Source organism: Mangifera indica, unplaced genomic scaffold, assembly GCF_011075055.1.
Source record: "Mangifera indica cultivar Alphonso unplaced genomic scaffold, CATAS_Mindica_2.1 Un_0044, whole genome shotgun sequence".
NCBI classification, from domain to species: domain Eukaryota; kingdom Viridiplantae; phylum Streptophyta; class Magnoliopsida; order Sapindales; family Anacardiaceae; genus Mangifera; species Mangifera indica.
Window position 1 is genome coordinate 96,591 of NW_025401136.1, and position 14,811 is coordinate 111,401.

Here is a 14,811-nt window from a genome sequence, read left to right on the forward strand (position 1 = left end):
CAATTACAATTTAAATTTGTCAAACAAAAAAGCAAACAAAAGCGAAACAAGTAAATATCATAATTTAAGATCACACTTTGTGAAAACCATCGAAAAAACATTATAAATAAGACTTAAGAGGGAGTAAAAGGGAAGACAAGATCTATAGAGCACATGAAACAACCAAGCTTGCACATGACCTTTTTGGTTTAGGTTTAACAAAGACCCATACTTCAAACAATGTTCAAACTTTTCGTCCCCGTCTTTGAAGAATTCCTTTCATCTCTCAAACAGTCTATCCGGACCGTTTGCTTTGATCCCAATGAACTCTCAAGGCACGCCATTCCCAACAATTCCACACTCGGTTGTACACCACTTAGCAAAAATTACCTGACTCAAGCTAGCCCCTTAGACGCAATGCACCAACATTGACAGCTAGGAATAGCACCTAGGTTCTATGACTTTTGGATTGAAAGGACAATGATTGGGATGTGAAGATTGACAGTTCTCAAACCTTTTTTTTTTTTTTTTTGAAAAATAATCATAATGATGTTATTCTTTTACAATAGATTTTTTTAATAGTTATACATTCGATAAGTGAAATAGTGTTTGTAGGCCAATCCTTGGGTGGGATGTTACTCTTTATCAAAGCCCTTATGAATTGTTAACTTGGTCTTGCACAATCACCTTCTCATGTGACAACCAAAGCCAATATTTTCCTAAACACTTCGAATGCTTAGAGCCACTTGTTTTCTCTGGGTAAACTATGGGCTTTTGGTGACAGCAGCCTTCATCAAATATAAAAAAGTAAAGTCATTATCTAAATTATAAAATGAGTTTTACCCGCTGTCTATCCTGTGAAGCTGATGAGCAATGAGTGATGATACAGAAGTCAAGAATCCCTCCAAAATTAGTCAACTTCAGAATAAGTCAATTTTCATTGGGATGAGTTTAATGTTTATATGAGTGCATTATTGAGCAGATGATGCCGACAGAGTTGATGAACAAGGTTGGGCCACATCTCTTAATTTTTACTGCAAAACTTGAAACCTGTGACTATAATTTCAAGTACACAAATGAAACATACAAAATATGAAATCCTTGTGTCTCAACCACAGCACAAGATGAAGATACCAATGGAAACTAGTGCTGAAATGTTTATGACGGTTTAAATTATGGCTTATAAATTCTTTGATGCTCCTCGTAAAATCAATAACAACTGAAGCTAAAAACAAACATCAGAAATTCAAGTGATGAGTAAATGCTTTTGATGATGTATTTTTATGAAGCAAGACTTACAATAGTATTGGCTGCACTGTCTTCAAGTAATTACTGCTCTACTGTTTTTTACCAAATAGCAGATAATTGGGGACTTGAACTTTGTTTGGTTGCTGAAGAAATTCACCTATAAGCCAAGCCCATCATCATTTTTATTTTATTCGCCAGTTTTGGGACAGCTTTTTGCAGCGGGCAAACAAGTTGTTGACAAACAGTTCGTGATTATCTATATTCAGAAAACTACCCAGATCAAACAGCTCAACCAGAGCTGACTGTAGTCTAATCATAGGATTCACTTAGATACGAGCTGAGGTGGTTGGTACAAAATTTTGTCCAACGTGGAAACCCGTGAAACAGAATACACCAAAAGCATATGCCAAAATAACCATGCACCTTTGCCTGCTGGCGAGAAATAATATGCATGGCCGCATGGAATCAACTAGATTAAGAATGAGACTAGACTAGCCATAGATTATTTCCGAGGTAAATATACACTAAAACATGTAAAAATTTTCAACATGGTTAAATGGTAGCACCAGTATAAGATACTATTTTGATGTTTGGTTTGCATGGTTTGTGAAACCAGTAATTTTGCATTTGTCAACTCAATTTTAACAAGAAACAGCCAAGTTAATACAATCATCCTCCTCGCATATGTGCTCCAAGTTCACCAAACTGATCATCGGCTTCCACTGTATCCTCAGACAGGCGAACTGCATCCAGCTTTTGTTTCAGAACTTCTATGGCATTCAGTACCATCTGAGAAGCTTTGATTGCACCTGTAGATTCCACAGTGAATATAAAGCTGTCTTCTTTGCCATAGATCTCTACAAGTCCTGGCTTCCCCATGGCTTCTGCCTTTTTAATCACTTCATCATCATAAGTGTATGCCTCAGGATCAACCACTACAACCTACAAATTTTAGAATCACTTAAAGAGATTAGATAATAACTTTACAGAGGCATTGTATTGAAGGAAATGATTACATCATAACCAAGTTATAATAATCATACATAGGAATTTTGACAGATAATCAGTTAAATAAAGGTGAATCAGGGCCCAAATATACTAAATATTAACCTTCCAAGCCAAAATTACTTTGACTTAGTAATAACATCATGCATCATGCTTATAACTGCCGCATTATTGTTTCTTGACATTCCCCAATACCAAACACGTGTGTTCCCAACATTATTAATCTTGAGTATGTTTCACAACATACTGCATGCAAGTTCAGTGGACAAACCCACCATAACAGCATCCAAAAGCTAAAAATCCTACCATTTCCAATAATACCTTCAAAGACCCTCAAAATAAAAATCCTAAATGTGTGTGTTCCCATCAAGATGAGTATGTTTCACAGCATACTGCATACAAGTTCAGTGGACAAATCCACCATAACAGAATCCAAAAGCTAAAAATCCTATCATTCCCAACAATACCTTCAAAGACCCTCAAAATAAAAATCCTAAACACGTGTGTTCCCATCAGTACTGATCTTGAGTATGTTTCACAACATACTGCATACAAGTTCAGTGGACAAACCCACCATAACAGCATCCAAAAGCTAAAAATCCTACAATTCCCAATAATACCTTCAAAGACCCTCAAAATAAAATGCTTCAGATGCTGGCCATCATAGACAAAAATAAACATTTTCTCTTCTCCAACCACTATATCCAATTGAAAATATGCATATTCTTTCTACCACAGCTCTCCAACCCACTCACCAACATGCCCCCCCACAAGTATTACTCTTTACCACTACAATAAATTCCTTACTTTAACATTTTGTCCGCCTGTTACTGTCATTTGTATTATATGTATCATATAATGATCTAAATAAGAAAAGGAACAAAATATGATATTGAAGAAAATAGTACAATTAACACATTCAAATATCCCAAACTCTAAAAAAGATATTAAAACAGTCTACAAACAGGTTGCAGCTCTCACAGGGTGACAGCTTATCTAATTTTCTTAATTTAGCATCCTAAAAACTCAAGGAAAAAAATCAAACCTTATAGATTGATGTTCTGATATACAGAGAAGAGCACACAAAAAATTCTGCGATGCGCTCCTTTGATGACAATAATACACCGTAAAGGTCTCTAACAACATCTATACCATTCATATCCACCAGTGTAAACCGTTTAAAAATCAAATAAAAGGAACAAACATTCTGCATCTAGTTCTACCTTTTCCTCTATCTTGGGGAGATCTCTAACTGTTATTCTTATCAGACATTTCAGCTAAAAATAAAGTTAGTTTTTTAAGTCTTCTAAAGCAAAATGACAATTCCATGGTGGAATCACATCTAGCAACAACAGGCATCTTTTTAACTGTAACATACAAGGTGAAGGTTCCGCTAAAATGGATACAACTATTCAGAGAAATTTTTATAAAAGTATTTCAACCTGCCCAGTAGCTTCATCAATGTCAAATACTTTGGTCGGACTGCTTTCAACCCAGGCTTGTTTCTCCGCAAGTGTCAGAGTTTCCATTAAATCTTCATTGATGTGGATCTCTGGTTCGTACAGGAAAGTGACAGTTGCAGCAGGCGACCATTTTGCATGATCTTTGCCTATTCCTTTTCTGGCTATTGCTCTAAGCCTCAGTTCTTGTCCACGACGCAACTTCACAATGATAATGCCCCTAGATGCAAAAGAAATGAACTCCAGTTCAACATGTTAAATATGTAGCTCACTACATGGATCACAACACACCACATCATTGTATTGCAGTTTCAGGAGTTAGAGAAAATCAAGAGAAAACAGAGAGAAGGGAATTTAGATATATTCTATGCAATTTTTTGATAGAAAAAACAAAATGAATATGAAAATTCGGAAAATTCCCTGAATTTAAACACAGGTGATAGACATGTAAAATCTTGAGGCTGCCCCAATAATCAAATTCAGGCCAGGTAAAACTGAGTTCTCACAAAGAAAATAAGCAAGAACCTATTTAGATTGGCCAATATATTCTGAGCAATTTATTGCTAAGGAATAGTTGATAATTAAACAAGACTTGATTGCACTAGTGTTGTTTCCATATAGAGACCAAACGCAATAGACACAAATTAACGGAACACGTTAAAATAAAATTTACACATTACAAGCAGATGGACAAAGAGGGAAATGAAAGCTGCAAAAACCCAAAATGGCTACAATACAAGACCCAACTTTATTACTAGGAATAGTTGATAATTAAACAAGACTTGATTGCATTAGTGGTGTTGCCATCTGGAGAACAAATGCAAGAAACCCAAATTTAAAGGAGAGTAATACTACATGTACAAATAAATTGTACAGACTTATTAATACAACATGATGTGATAGTAATTGATTGAGTGATTTTGAAGTGAGAGAAAAAACAAACAATTACATCACCCAATCACAAGTTGTCACCTCAATTTGTACAATTTGTTTATATACATAGTTTTATTCTTTAAAAGAATATGTTAGAATAAAATACACATTACAAGGAGAATGACCAAGAGGGAAGTGAAAGCTGCAAAAACCCAAAATGGCTGCATTACAAGAAACAACAGAAAACAATTCTATTGCATTACATTATCTCAATAATCCAGGACAGAGAAAAGCCTAGACAATACTAGATATGCTTTGCATTCAGTAAAAAGAAAATGGTATACTTCTATAATCCCCAACTCAACAACATATCAATAACTTTTTCACCACTAAAACCATTTTTCAATCACCAGTCAAGCGTAGTAGAACATAGAAAGGAATTTACATGATATGAAGCTCTGATCCACCTTTGCATTTTAGATGAATAAACCTCAGGCCAATTTAAGACCTTTTATTATTTTGTGTGTGGGTAAGAAACAGTGTACATTTAAATTAAATCCAAAGGAGATAATCTAAATTTCTTTATGCAAAAATAAGGCCCCGAGGAAGCCTCGAAATCCATACAAACCATGTGCTTTCAAAGCCTGTGAAATTCATGAAATAATCAACAAATGGTTCCTAGCAGTGACGAATGACTGAAATAGAACTCAAGACATCTTGCTTTTAAAATTTACTCCAGATTATAATGGCATATCAGAGATATACAGAATCTACGACCTATTAGTAACGACGTTATTCCATAAACCATCAAAAATCCAAAAATTAAAATTACGATAGTTAAATTACACTAAAAATCCAAATTTTACTTGTAACATGGATGTAAAAAAACTCACCTTTGCTGATCACTTGAATCGTAAGCAGAAGAATCAGCGAAGTCTACGGGAACAACATTATGGTCGGAACTGATCAGGTCCTTACTGGTGACATCCAAAGTTTGGTCGCCCATGCACTTGGCTCTCAGATGGAATTCCACGGAGCAGTACTCGCACTGGCCGTCTCCGTCACACGCGTCGCAGTCACGTGAAAAGCGCATGCTCATGGCTTTCTCGCTGGTGAGAGGGATAAGGCCAAGACGGTGGGCGATGAACTCGTCGTTGAGGACGGTAGAGTTTACTTCGATTTCGACGAGGTCGATAGCAATGGTGGGTACCTCGGCGATCATCACACGCCGAAGAGCGTTGGCCATCGACGCATCAGTGTCGCGGAGCTCGAACTTCACGTAGTCGTCTTTGAGCTCACGAATTTTGACTCTGGGAAATCGCTGGTATGATACACCCTCCATAGTGCTATTCCTCGCTCTGGACTAGGGTTCTGTAAGCTGTGCTTAAACCCAAAATCGAAATAAGGGGCTTGTCTACAGCTAAAGGATGTGAAATAAAACGGCAGTGTGTCACACTGAGCAACGTCGTTTTGTTTTGTGTGTACTTTTTAATTGAGGGTCCGACCGGACTCTGAGAGACCCACACTAGTTTGATGGCATATTTTAATATGTATTGTTATGTACGCAATTTTTGCGAGTAGTCTTAAACTAAGACAACGCAATCATGATCGGTCATGTCAAGGTTGGCCCATTGGATTACATCCAAATTGAGTTAATGTTGTACTTAAAACTAAGTTGGTTGGATTTAAATTAACAAAAATTTCGTTTAAATTAAATTTAAATTGAGAGAATTAACGTATTTTTTAAACCAAATTTAAGTTAAAAAGAGTTTAATTTGATCTAACGCACAATTAAATGAATAACTAAATTTGTTTTGAGTTTAGTATATAATTTAATTTAAATTATATCAAATAATTATCAAAATAATTTTGTTTATTACAATTTATTTTTTTTGAATTTGGTACTAAATTTGTGAGTTGTCTTAAAGCCAAGGCTATAGCCAAGATTGGATCATTGGGTTGGACTCAAATTAAGTTGACTTAATCTTAAAAGTCAAGTTAATTCTATTTGAATTGATGTAAATTTTGTTTAAATTGAATTTAAATCAAACACAGATTAGAATGATCAACTTATTTTTTAAATCAAACTAAACTTAAAATAAAAAAAGTTTGATTTGATCTCACTCACAAGCCAAACAAATAACTCATGTTAATTTGAATTTGATTTATAATTCGATTCGAATTATATTAAATAATTATCAAAATAATTTCATTTTATTCATACATAAAATAATATTATTTTTTCAATAACTTATAAATTTAAACTATGAATCTAACTGAAAAACCAAAAAATAAACTTGACCTAAAGTACAAACTAATAGATTAAATCACACTCAAACTATTCTCAATTTCATCACAATAAACTCATACTAAATTATTTTTCGTACGAATCCTACAAAAACCAAAAGATATTTTGGTTGATTCAGCAAAGAATCACAACTTTTTCTTCGCAGGCATAAACTAGCAGTAGACAACAAATTCAAAAAGTTCCTACGCCCACCGTGGGGCTCGAACCCACGACCACAAGGTTAAGAGCCTTGCGCTCTACCGACTGAGCTAGACGGGCTTCTTATTGACAATAAGCTTCATATAAATACTTTTACAAATACCATACATCTCCCTGAAAACATTTTATCCACCCCGAACTATTGTTTCCCCTTCAAAATGACCGTTTCCTCCAGGAAAATAATTAAAATCCCCTCTTCAAACTGTCTAAAATTAGGTTTCCAAAGCCCCTCTAATAAAAGATATACAATACTTGAAAAAAAATCGGATACGTTTCAGTCTCATAGGCTCGTATATAATAATACCACAGCCAGACATTGACTAGTGCAGTGAAAGGTGAGTTTCCCTTCTATTTTTATGCTAAGATTTTTCATACTTTCCATATAGACGTTTTAACATGTAAAACTTTAAGTTCCTTTTACTCTCCTCGGACCATTCATATTTAATTGTTAAATATTTAACATTCCTTTCACTCTTCTCTATTAAAAGACCTCAACCTAACTTAAATATTGAAATGGCTCCAAAAAACTTGTTCTGCACCACCTTAACTCTTCATATTCTTAGGCTCTTGTTTGTGTTGTTTTATGTAGGGCTTATGCCCCTTGTTTCACAAAATATAAGAATAAGAATAAATTCCTAAGGCAATTAGAAGTTGACCTTACTGTAATAAAAATCAAGTTTTAACAAAACATTTTCCCAGATATTAGGATAAAGGTAAAACAGTCAATAAATTATTAATGTGCCAATGACCACAGTAAAGCCACCTACAACAATCTTAAGAGTCATGTCCAATAAGTTTGACAAGTTATTTATAGTAAACCTTTCTGCATATATTTATAGGAAAGGATAATCTACACTCAATCCTGAAACCATTTTTCACACGACTTATTCCATCCAACTCCTCCACACCCTGTCATTCTTCCTGCCACAATTGAATTAAAAACTCATTTTTAATTATTCCCATTCCAAACACAATGAACATCGTATAAAGGTGAAGCAAACAGTTAAAAACAAGATTTCACAGTCGTAAAATGTAAAAGTAATTCCAGATAACAGTCGTAATAAAGTTTTTGATGAAACTCAATGCTTGAAATCTCACCTGGAAAAGATTATTATTTAATGAGAATGCATCTGATTGGTGATCCCTCTGCACCAAGCAATCTTAGGTGTAAGCAGTGGACTGAATATATTCCTGCTGGCACACCATCAAGTTTAAGGCCTTCCACGAGAATGATTTCCTGAAGAAGAAGATTAGCAATATTGGTGATTGATGAATGTTAAGACTAGTTTTTCCGAGTCCAGTAAGTGGTTGTCAAACATTAACTTCAAATCATAATATGGAAATAGTGAAAAGTGGAAACCATATATGGAAGTGGTATCAGCAACAGTGTTCTCTCACGATTGTGAATGCTCTTTGCCCACTTCTGGGATGGCACAAGAATTCATTTTCAATCATATATTTAAAAAATTTTCTAGGGTCTTTAGAAATCTAAGTTGAAAGTTGTCCTACCAAATATACATTCTTACCAAGTTTAACCATAACAAAGTTTATCCAAGATTGTCAGTATGAAATTAGTCAAATTAACCAAAATGAAAGCAACATATGTAATTCATGGCTAAATAAATCCAACCATAGTACACCACAAGTTAGGCATGCTATAGTTTAGTGCAAAAAAAATTAACATTTTATGATAGTACAAAGACAATGGCAAATTCAAGGGCCACAATAAATACTATATCTTATAAACAATGATTGAAAAACCAAATCGGATAGGCTGGTCCAACTGAGACCAAAACCGAAACAACAATTGGACAGGGGTGAACTCCAGTCAAACCACTGAAACCATCCCGATTCACAGTTTGACCGCTGGGTTACCCCAGTCAGACCTATACATTGGCATTGTCATGAGAATGTCAGTTAAAAAATTAGAATATTTTGGAGGACTAAAACCTGAGTTTGAGCCCATGAAAGAGTGAGCAACTTACCACTAGACCGATTTTTTATTTAACCTATTTTCATTAAAAGATTTTTTTTTTTTGCAAAAATTTTCCATTGTTGGGAGACGAAGACAAGCACTTGACCATCAGGCCAAATTCATTATTGGTTAAATTTAATCTTGATTTAATATCGAATAATTAAATAGGTAAAATTGTTTTAAATATTATTTTTAATATAGTCAACCCAAACTAACCCCTTCATTGCATCAATCTCCAGTCCGAGTCTAAAAATACTGCTTATAAATATAAATAATTTGAATGAGATACAAAAACAGTATAAAATATGAACAGCAAAATGTCTAAAAAAATGTAATAGAAGGAAGTCTATAGCATCAAAAGTGATTCTCTTACCCTACCCTCTAGGAAGACATAGTGAGCTGGAAGTAGATCGTCATAGGCAGCAACAGATAGGTAGTCAATACCTACAATTCACCATAACAAATTTCTAGAGTCTTGCAATTCCAATAATGCATGCTATAGACAGATATAGTTGCACTTTAGAATAAATTTAAAGGGTTAGCAAAAAATCATAAAGGAAAATCAGCGTGAAACACATCTATGTAATGTCTTATTTATCAAAATTCCATTAATGTAATAGTAATCTGAATTAGTACTCAACTGAAAAGTAGAAGCCGAAAGTGCTAAACATGAGAAGTAACAAAATTGCATATGAATAACAAGTCACAACTAAGTCGTCAAGGATTCAACTTCACATCTCTAGAAGATGAAGAGGTTTGTGAGTAAAAGGAAAAATAAGATAGTAGTCATGGCTAGGGTTGGATTTGAGCCGAGCCGAGCCCGAACAGGGCCCAACTGGTTTTCGACTCGTTTTCAGTGAGCCCAAGCTCGGGCTCGGGTTCGAGCTCGCTAAATACATGTTCGTGTTCGGCTCGTTTTATAATTTTAGTGTTCGGGTTCGCGTGTTCGGGCTCGGATTCGCTTTGAGCTCGTATTTCAAAGAACAAAACGGTGTCGTTTTTTGCTTAAAATTATTTTTTTTATTTGAGTGAGCGGCTCGCGAGCCGGGCTCGGCTCGCTTAACCAGTGTTCGGATTCGGACTCGTTTTCTTTTTTTGCTTAAAATTCAGGCTCGGGCTCGGGCTCGGGCTCGGGCTCATTCAAGGCAAGCTCGGGCTTGGGCTTGTTTGAGCAAAGCTCGTTTCGAGTCCGAACAAGCTCGCTTCGAATCCAGTCCTAGCCATGGCCATGATTTTGCAAAATTATAAACCTTTTCCGCTAGATATTTAATTACAAAATAATCCACTCACTCACATGCCTTCCTAGTAGAACAAGTCAAAGCTTGTTAAATACAAAAAATTAGGATAGACAACCAAAATAGAACATCTTTAGAAATCTTGAGATTTTTTGTTAACTCACAACAAAAACCATAAGTTATGTAATCTCTAACATAATGGTACAAACAGATGCTATGGAAGGGACTGGGGTCATGCCAAACTAAATCAGACCATGATACAATTGACATCTCGATATCAAAGAGAAGGCAGGTGTTAGTAAATCGAATAATGCTGTCATTATTAATTAAAATGAATAAGAATTTAAACAGTAATTTGGCAATGCATGGTTAGTACAACTAACTCCGTACACTCATGACACCATAGAGTTGATCACCTGACTGACTTAACAGAAAAAACCAATAGAATTGCTGTAATGACTCCTAATGGATTTTGCTGCCTAAGGTTGAGTAGTTGTTCCTAACTCTTTTTATCAGTTTGACGCACCTATTGGATGTTGCCCCAGAGAAGAGAAGAGAAAGAGAGATTTATTGATCATGAAGTTAAGCCTTCAGAGCCCTACAACGGTTTCACATATTCTTTTTTTTTTTAAAAAGAAAATGATCACATGTATGTAAGAATAGAGTTGAAAACAACTTTTGTTAAGAAACCAACACATAATACATAATCATATATAAAAGACGAGAGTGGTTTTTAATGCAGTTTCCAATTCACTGGAACAGCATAAAAATGCATATGAAGGTGTTCCTAAAAATATAGTTGCAAACTATTGAAGATAATCTATATCTCACCAACAAGCTTGATGTCAGTGTTTTCCACCAACCATTTTGCTCCATCCTTCATAAATCCAACATAGCTTGTGTCAAACTCCTTTTTAAACATGAGCTTCCTGAGATTGAACTAAACATTACTTCACAATTCACATATAATTTCTTTGCATTGGAACTATTCTTCTGATTTAGTAATATTTTACACTCCTTGAAAAAATTTAAATGAACAGTATCAGGCTCAGGCAAAACCTTTGTAAGATCATATGATATTGGCAGACCTCTTATTGGTTAACAAAAGAATTATAATCATTTCAAGACAACACAATTCACAGAGAATAAAGAAAAATAAATAAACAGAGTCAAGCAAGTTTCTTTATTAGAAGCAGCAAATTTGTGTCATGCGTGTAAGAAAATCCTTTCAAGCAAGTATTAGGGACCTAATTAACATATGTAAGTGTATCACGTAAAATACCAACTCAAAACTAAAAACTAAAACATTAACATGGTCCACAATAAATGGAAATTTTATTGATATAAATTTTACCTGTCTGTATTTAACGTCCTAAAAAGCACACGGCGTACTCCCTTCGGAATATGTAAGGACTCCATTACTTCAGCTGTAAAAAATAGATTTGTTTATAGATTGAACATGAAATAAGCTTATCATTTATCAGAGATCAACTTTACACATACAGAGTTACTATGCAAACTTATAGAGCATTGATGCATAGTTACCACATCATCTAGTTAATTTACTTCATTTGTTTTAAAATTACACTGCTCTAATCACATCATTTCTCATTGGTTGCAAAGTTAGTTTGGACAGGGAATGTATATATTTAAATTTTAACAGCTTAAAAATATGTTATGCAACAGGGTAAATATAAATTATTTAGGCATATAAGCACAAAAAATAAGGCCGTATTAAAAGAAAACTTATTTGAACTTTGTCACTGAAACTAAGTTAACTAACCAATTAACGTTTTCAATGGCTGAAAAAAGCCTTCAACAAGAAAAGCATAACAAACTTTGTTTCTAAAATTGCAGAAAGAAGCAACAAACATCATACCTGTTATGTTCTTATCTCTTGGAACGTCAACTAACAGCGCAGGCCCTACACACAATACTCCAATCAAACACATAGTAATAAAAAATTAAAATCACAAAACACAGTGTTAAACCAGCAACTAATTAATCACCGTTCAACACGTGCAAGTCAAGAGTATCAACGTCGAAGCCGGCATCAAAATAATGATCGAACACGTGACCAGGGGCATCCACGTGAGTTCCAGTGTGCGTCGGGAGCTTCATCTCTGAGTTGTTAGCGAGCGAGCCGTTCTTAATGCTAGCAGGAAGCCATAAGAACTGTCCAAGTCCCTCCATCTTGTCCCAAGACGGCATGTCTTCCGTATAACGATGGCTGATATCATAGATTTGGCCTTCACCGTAAATCTCTCTTCGGACCGGCTTTAGTTCGCCGGATAGAGCGCAATCGTCGTTGTCAACGCCGGGGATTGACGGATAGGTGGTGTTTGCTGCGACAGTGAGTGTAATTGAAGTGAGAAAAAGCAGCAGAGACGAAGTGGTTTTAGCCATGATTCAGAGTTTACGGTTGTGCAAACGTTGACAAAGGAGACACACAAAGGATTCATATAAAATAAAAATTAGAGGCAAGTATTGAATCAAATGTTTTAAAAATTATAGTTTAATTTGTTCTGATTTTTAAAATAGTTTAAATTGGGTTAGAATTTTTTATACTATTTTTTTAGTTTGAATTACGGGTTGGATGATTTTTAAACTGAACTAAATCGTAACCATATTTTTTTAAAATGTATATATATAATTATATTTGATAAAATTTTTTAATAAGTAATTAGGTGTACAATTTGTCATTTCATATTTATTTTGTTATTTTTTTATATGTATATATATATTATATTTATTTTACACATATATATTATGTTATATTTAGAAATGAATAATTTTAAAAGATTCAAACTATAGTAGTCAAATCATGTGTCATATTATGTATCAAAAATCTTATTTACAATATCATGCATCATATTGTATGATACACCTTTTAAAAATTAAAATAATAAAATATTATAATTGACACATCATTATTTAAGAAAATATCACCAACACCCTTAATATTTTAAAATTTTTCATATATACTCCTAATACACTATCTTTTTCTCTAAAAAAGTGTATTAATTCGTATTAGTAATATATATAGTATCGTATAATACGTTTACTGTATCATATTAATTTAATACACTTTATAATATATATCGTTTTTTAGCTATATCGTATTGTAAATAATATGTATCATATATTTTAGGATATTGATAACTATAGTTCAAATTGTAATTCAAACTAGACCAAACTATATTTTTTTAATTTGCTTTGGTTTAAAAATTTTTCAAACTATTTTTTTCAATTTAATTTGAAAATTTTGTCAAACTGTATTAAATCAGACTATACAAACCCCAAATAAAAATGATTCTTGTTTTGATAGGATATTAATATATTTTAACATTTGTTCAAGTTGATAAGTTTGTGTTGGTCTAGGAGTCATTTTATGAGCTATATTAAATATTGCATCTTAAATTATTATTTAAGGCTAAATTATTTTCGTATTAAAATCTCAATCTAAGGCAAAATCCACCTAATAATATAAATGTGATTAATAAAGTAGACAAATTTTGGAACTCCTTACGGATTCTTGATTGGTCTCGAGCTAAGTGTGATATAAGGTTGTATCTTTTTCATTAATAAAATTCAAAAAATTTATCGATATGAGAGGTGTTAAATCAAAATACGTATATAGAAATTATTGTATATCACAATGACATCAACAAAGTCGTTGTAACAATAGATGGAGGACCGAGAGGAGAGAGAATTTGAAGAGACATTGTGGGTCATTTTTTAATTTTTTAAATGAAATGATAATTTTTCTTTTTATTGTAGATTTTCTACTAAGTTTTAAGTGAAAAAAGTATGTGAAACTTTGTTTTTGGGTGAAACGTTTGGTGGGAAAATGAAATTCACCCTACTCTTAGGTTAAAGGGAATTTTGTAACCTCCCATGGTGGTTTGGCTTTTCAAATGTTACAAAATAACAATTATTCCTAAATGAATAACTTATAAGAATCACCCATATTGACACATCCTGAAAATTTAGTCACATAAATATAATTAACTTAAAGCCATTGTTTTCTTTATTGTTGTAGTTGATCACCACTTATAATCTGAGCAGTCATGGTGGTTGTCTATGTTTATAATGGTAAAGAACAATATTAATAACAATTTGTGAAAATTAAATAAGATTAGGTATTGATTGAAATTGTAAAAAAATCACTTATATCGCTAGTTGTTAGTGATACAAGTAATAGATCAAAGCAAAGTTCCCAATAATCTCACAATTTGTAAAGATATCGAATGATAAACAGTTACAAAATAAAAGATTAAGTCGAAATGAAGTCAAAGAGAAGAAATAACAAAATATTCAATGACTTTGTCTCCTACTATCATGTAAAAAGCAAAATAATAATTTTATCAGTTAATTTTATTAATGGTGTTAAATTTGGATTAAAAAAATATTATTTATATCATCAAAAGGTGAAAAAGTATCTTTGGACCAAACATTTGGGGGGGGAAAATGTTATTCACTCTAAAGCAATAGGCTTCTAGGACGTCAGCTTGCAAGTACTAAAATTGT

The 14,811-nt window shown here is 33.4% G+C and overlaps 2 protein-coding genes and 1 non-coding gene across 6 annotated transcripts; all 3 read right to left on the bottom strand.

The window, feature by feature from the left end:
• Window positions 1–1,697: 1,697 nt before the first annotated feature.
• Window positions 1,698–5,985, bottom strand: LOC123206622 (DNA-directed RNA polymerases II, IV and V subunit 3-like). The gene is made up of 3 exons (XM_044623800.1): window positions 5,459–5,985; window positions 3,675–3,912; window positions 1,698–2,169 (listed from the first exon to the last, which is right to left on the bottom strand). Exons 1-3 carry the CDS (start codon window positions 5,905–5,907, stop codon window positions 1,897–1,899), a joined length of 960 nt encoding a protein of 319 aa, XP_044479735.1. The 5' UTR covers window positions 5,908–5,985; the 3' UTR covers window positions 1,698–1,896.
• Window positions 5,986–7,058: 1,073 nt separating this feature from the next.
• TRNAK-CUU lies at window positions 7,059–7,131 on the bottom strand. Its single transcript has one exon. It is a non-coding gene; the product is annotated as a tRNA-Lys (tRNA).
• A 572-nt stretch (window positions 7,132–7,703) lies between these two features.
• LOC123206633 (cyclase-like protein 2) lies at window positions 7,704–12,744 on the bottom strand. 4 transcript variants are annotated; one of them, XR_006500106.1, is made up of 7 exons: window positions 12,291–12,744; window positions 12,161–12,205; window positions 11,636–11,708; window positions 11,113–11,210; window positions 9,425–9,490; window positions 8,170–8,308; window positions 7,704–7,988 (listed from the first exon to the last, which is right to left on the bottom strand). XR_006500106.1 is itself a non-coding variant. In XM_044623826.1 (7 exons), the coding sequence occupies exons 1-6, from the start codon at window positions 12,685–12,687 to the stop codon at window positions 8,183–8,185; spliced, it is 810 nt and encodes a 269-aa protein (XP_044479761.1). In that variant the 5' UTR covers window positions 12,688–12,743; the 3' UTR covers window positions 7,704–7,988; window positions 8,170–8,182. The 4 variants fall into 4 exon arrangements, 2 of the variants coding, with proteins under 2 accessions (XP_044479761.1, XP_044479759.1); XR_006500105.1 differs by having other exon boundaries at window positions 7,704–7,992; window positions 12,291–12,743; XM_044623826.1 differs by having other exon boundaries at window positions 9,420–9,490; window positions 12,291–12,743.
• Window positions 12,745–14,811: the final 2,067 nt, after the last annotated feature.

Excerpts from the sequence above, each read along its gene's own strand:
- LOC123206633 (XM_044623826.1), bottom strand. The coding sequence starts at position 12,687 with ATGGCTAAAACCACTTCGTCTCTGCTGCTTTTTCTCACTTCAATTACA. Across the intron at positions 11,211-11,635 it reads AGGACGTTAAATACAGACAG|GAAGCTCATGTTTAAAAAGG; the intron begins GTAAAATTTATA and ends GTTCAATCTCAG. Across the intron at positions 9,491-11,112 it reads CACTGACATCAAGCTTGTTG|GTATTGACTACCTATCTGTT; the intron begins GTGAGATATAGA and ends GGTGAATTGTAG.
- LOC123206622 (XM_044623800.1), bottom strand. The coding sequence starts at position 5,907 with ATGGAGGGTGTATCATACCAGCGATTTCCCAGAGTCAAAATTCGTGAG. Across the intron at positions 3,913-5,458 it reads GATTCAAGTGATCAGCAAAG|GGGCATTATCATTGTGAAGT; the intron begins GTGAGTTTTTTT and ends TTTTGCATCTAG. Across the intron at positions 2,170-3,674 it reads TTGATGAAGCTACTGGGCAG|GTTGTAGTGGTTGATCCTGA; the intron begins GTTGAAATACTT and ends TAAAATTTGTAG.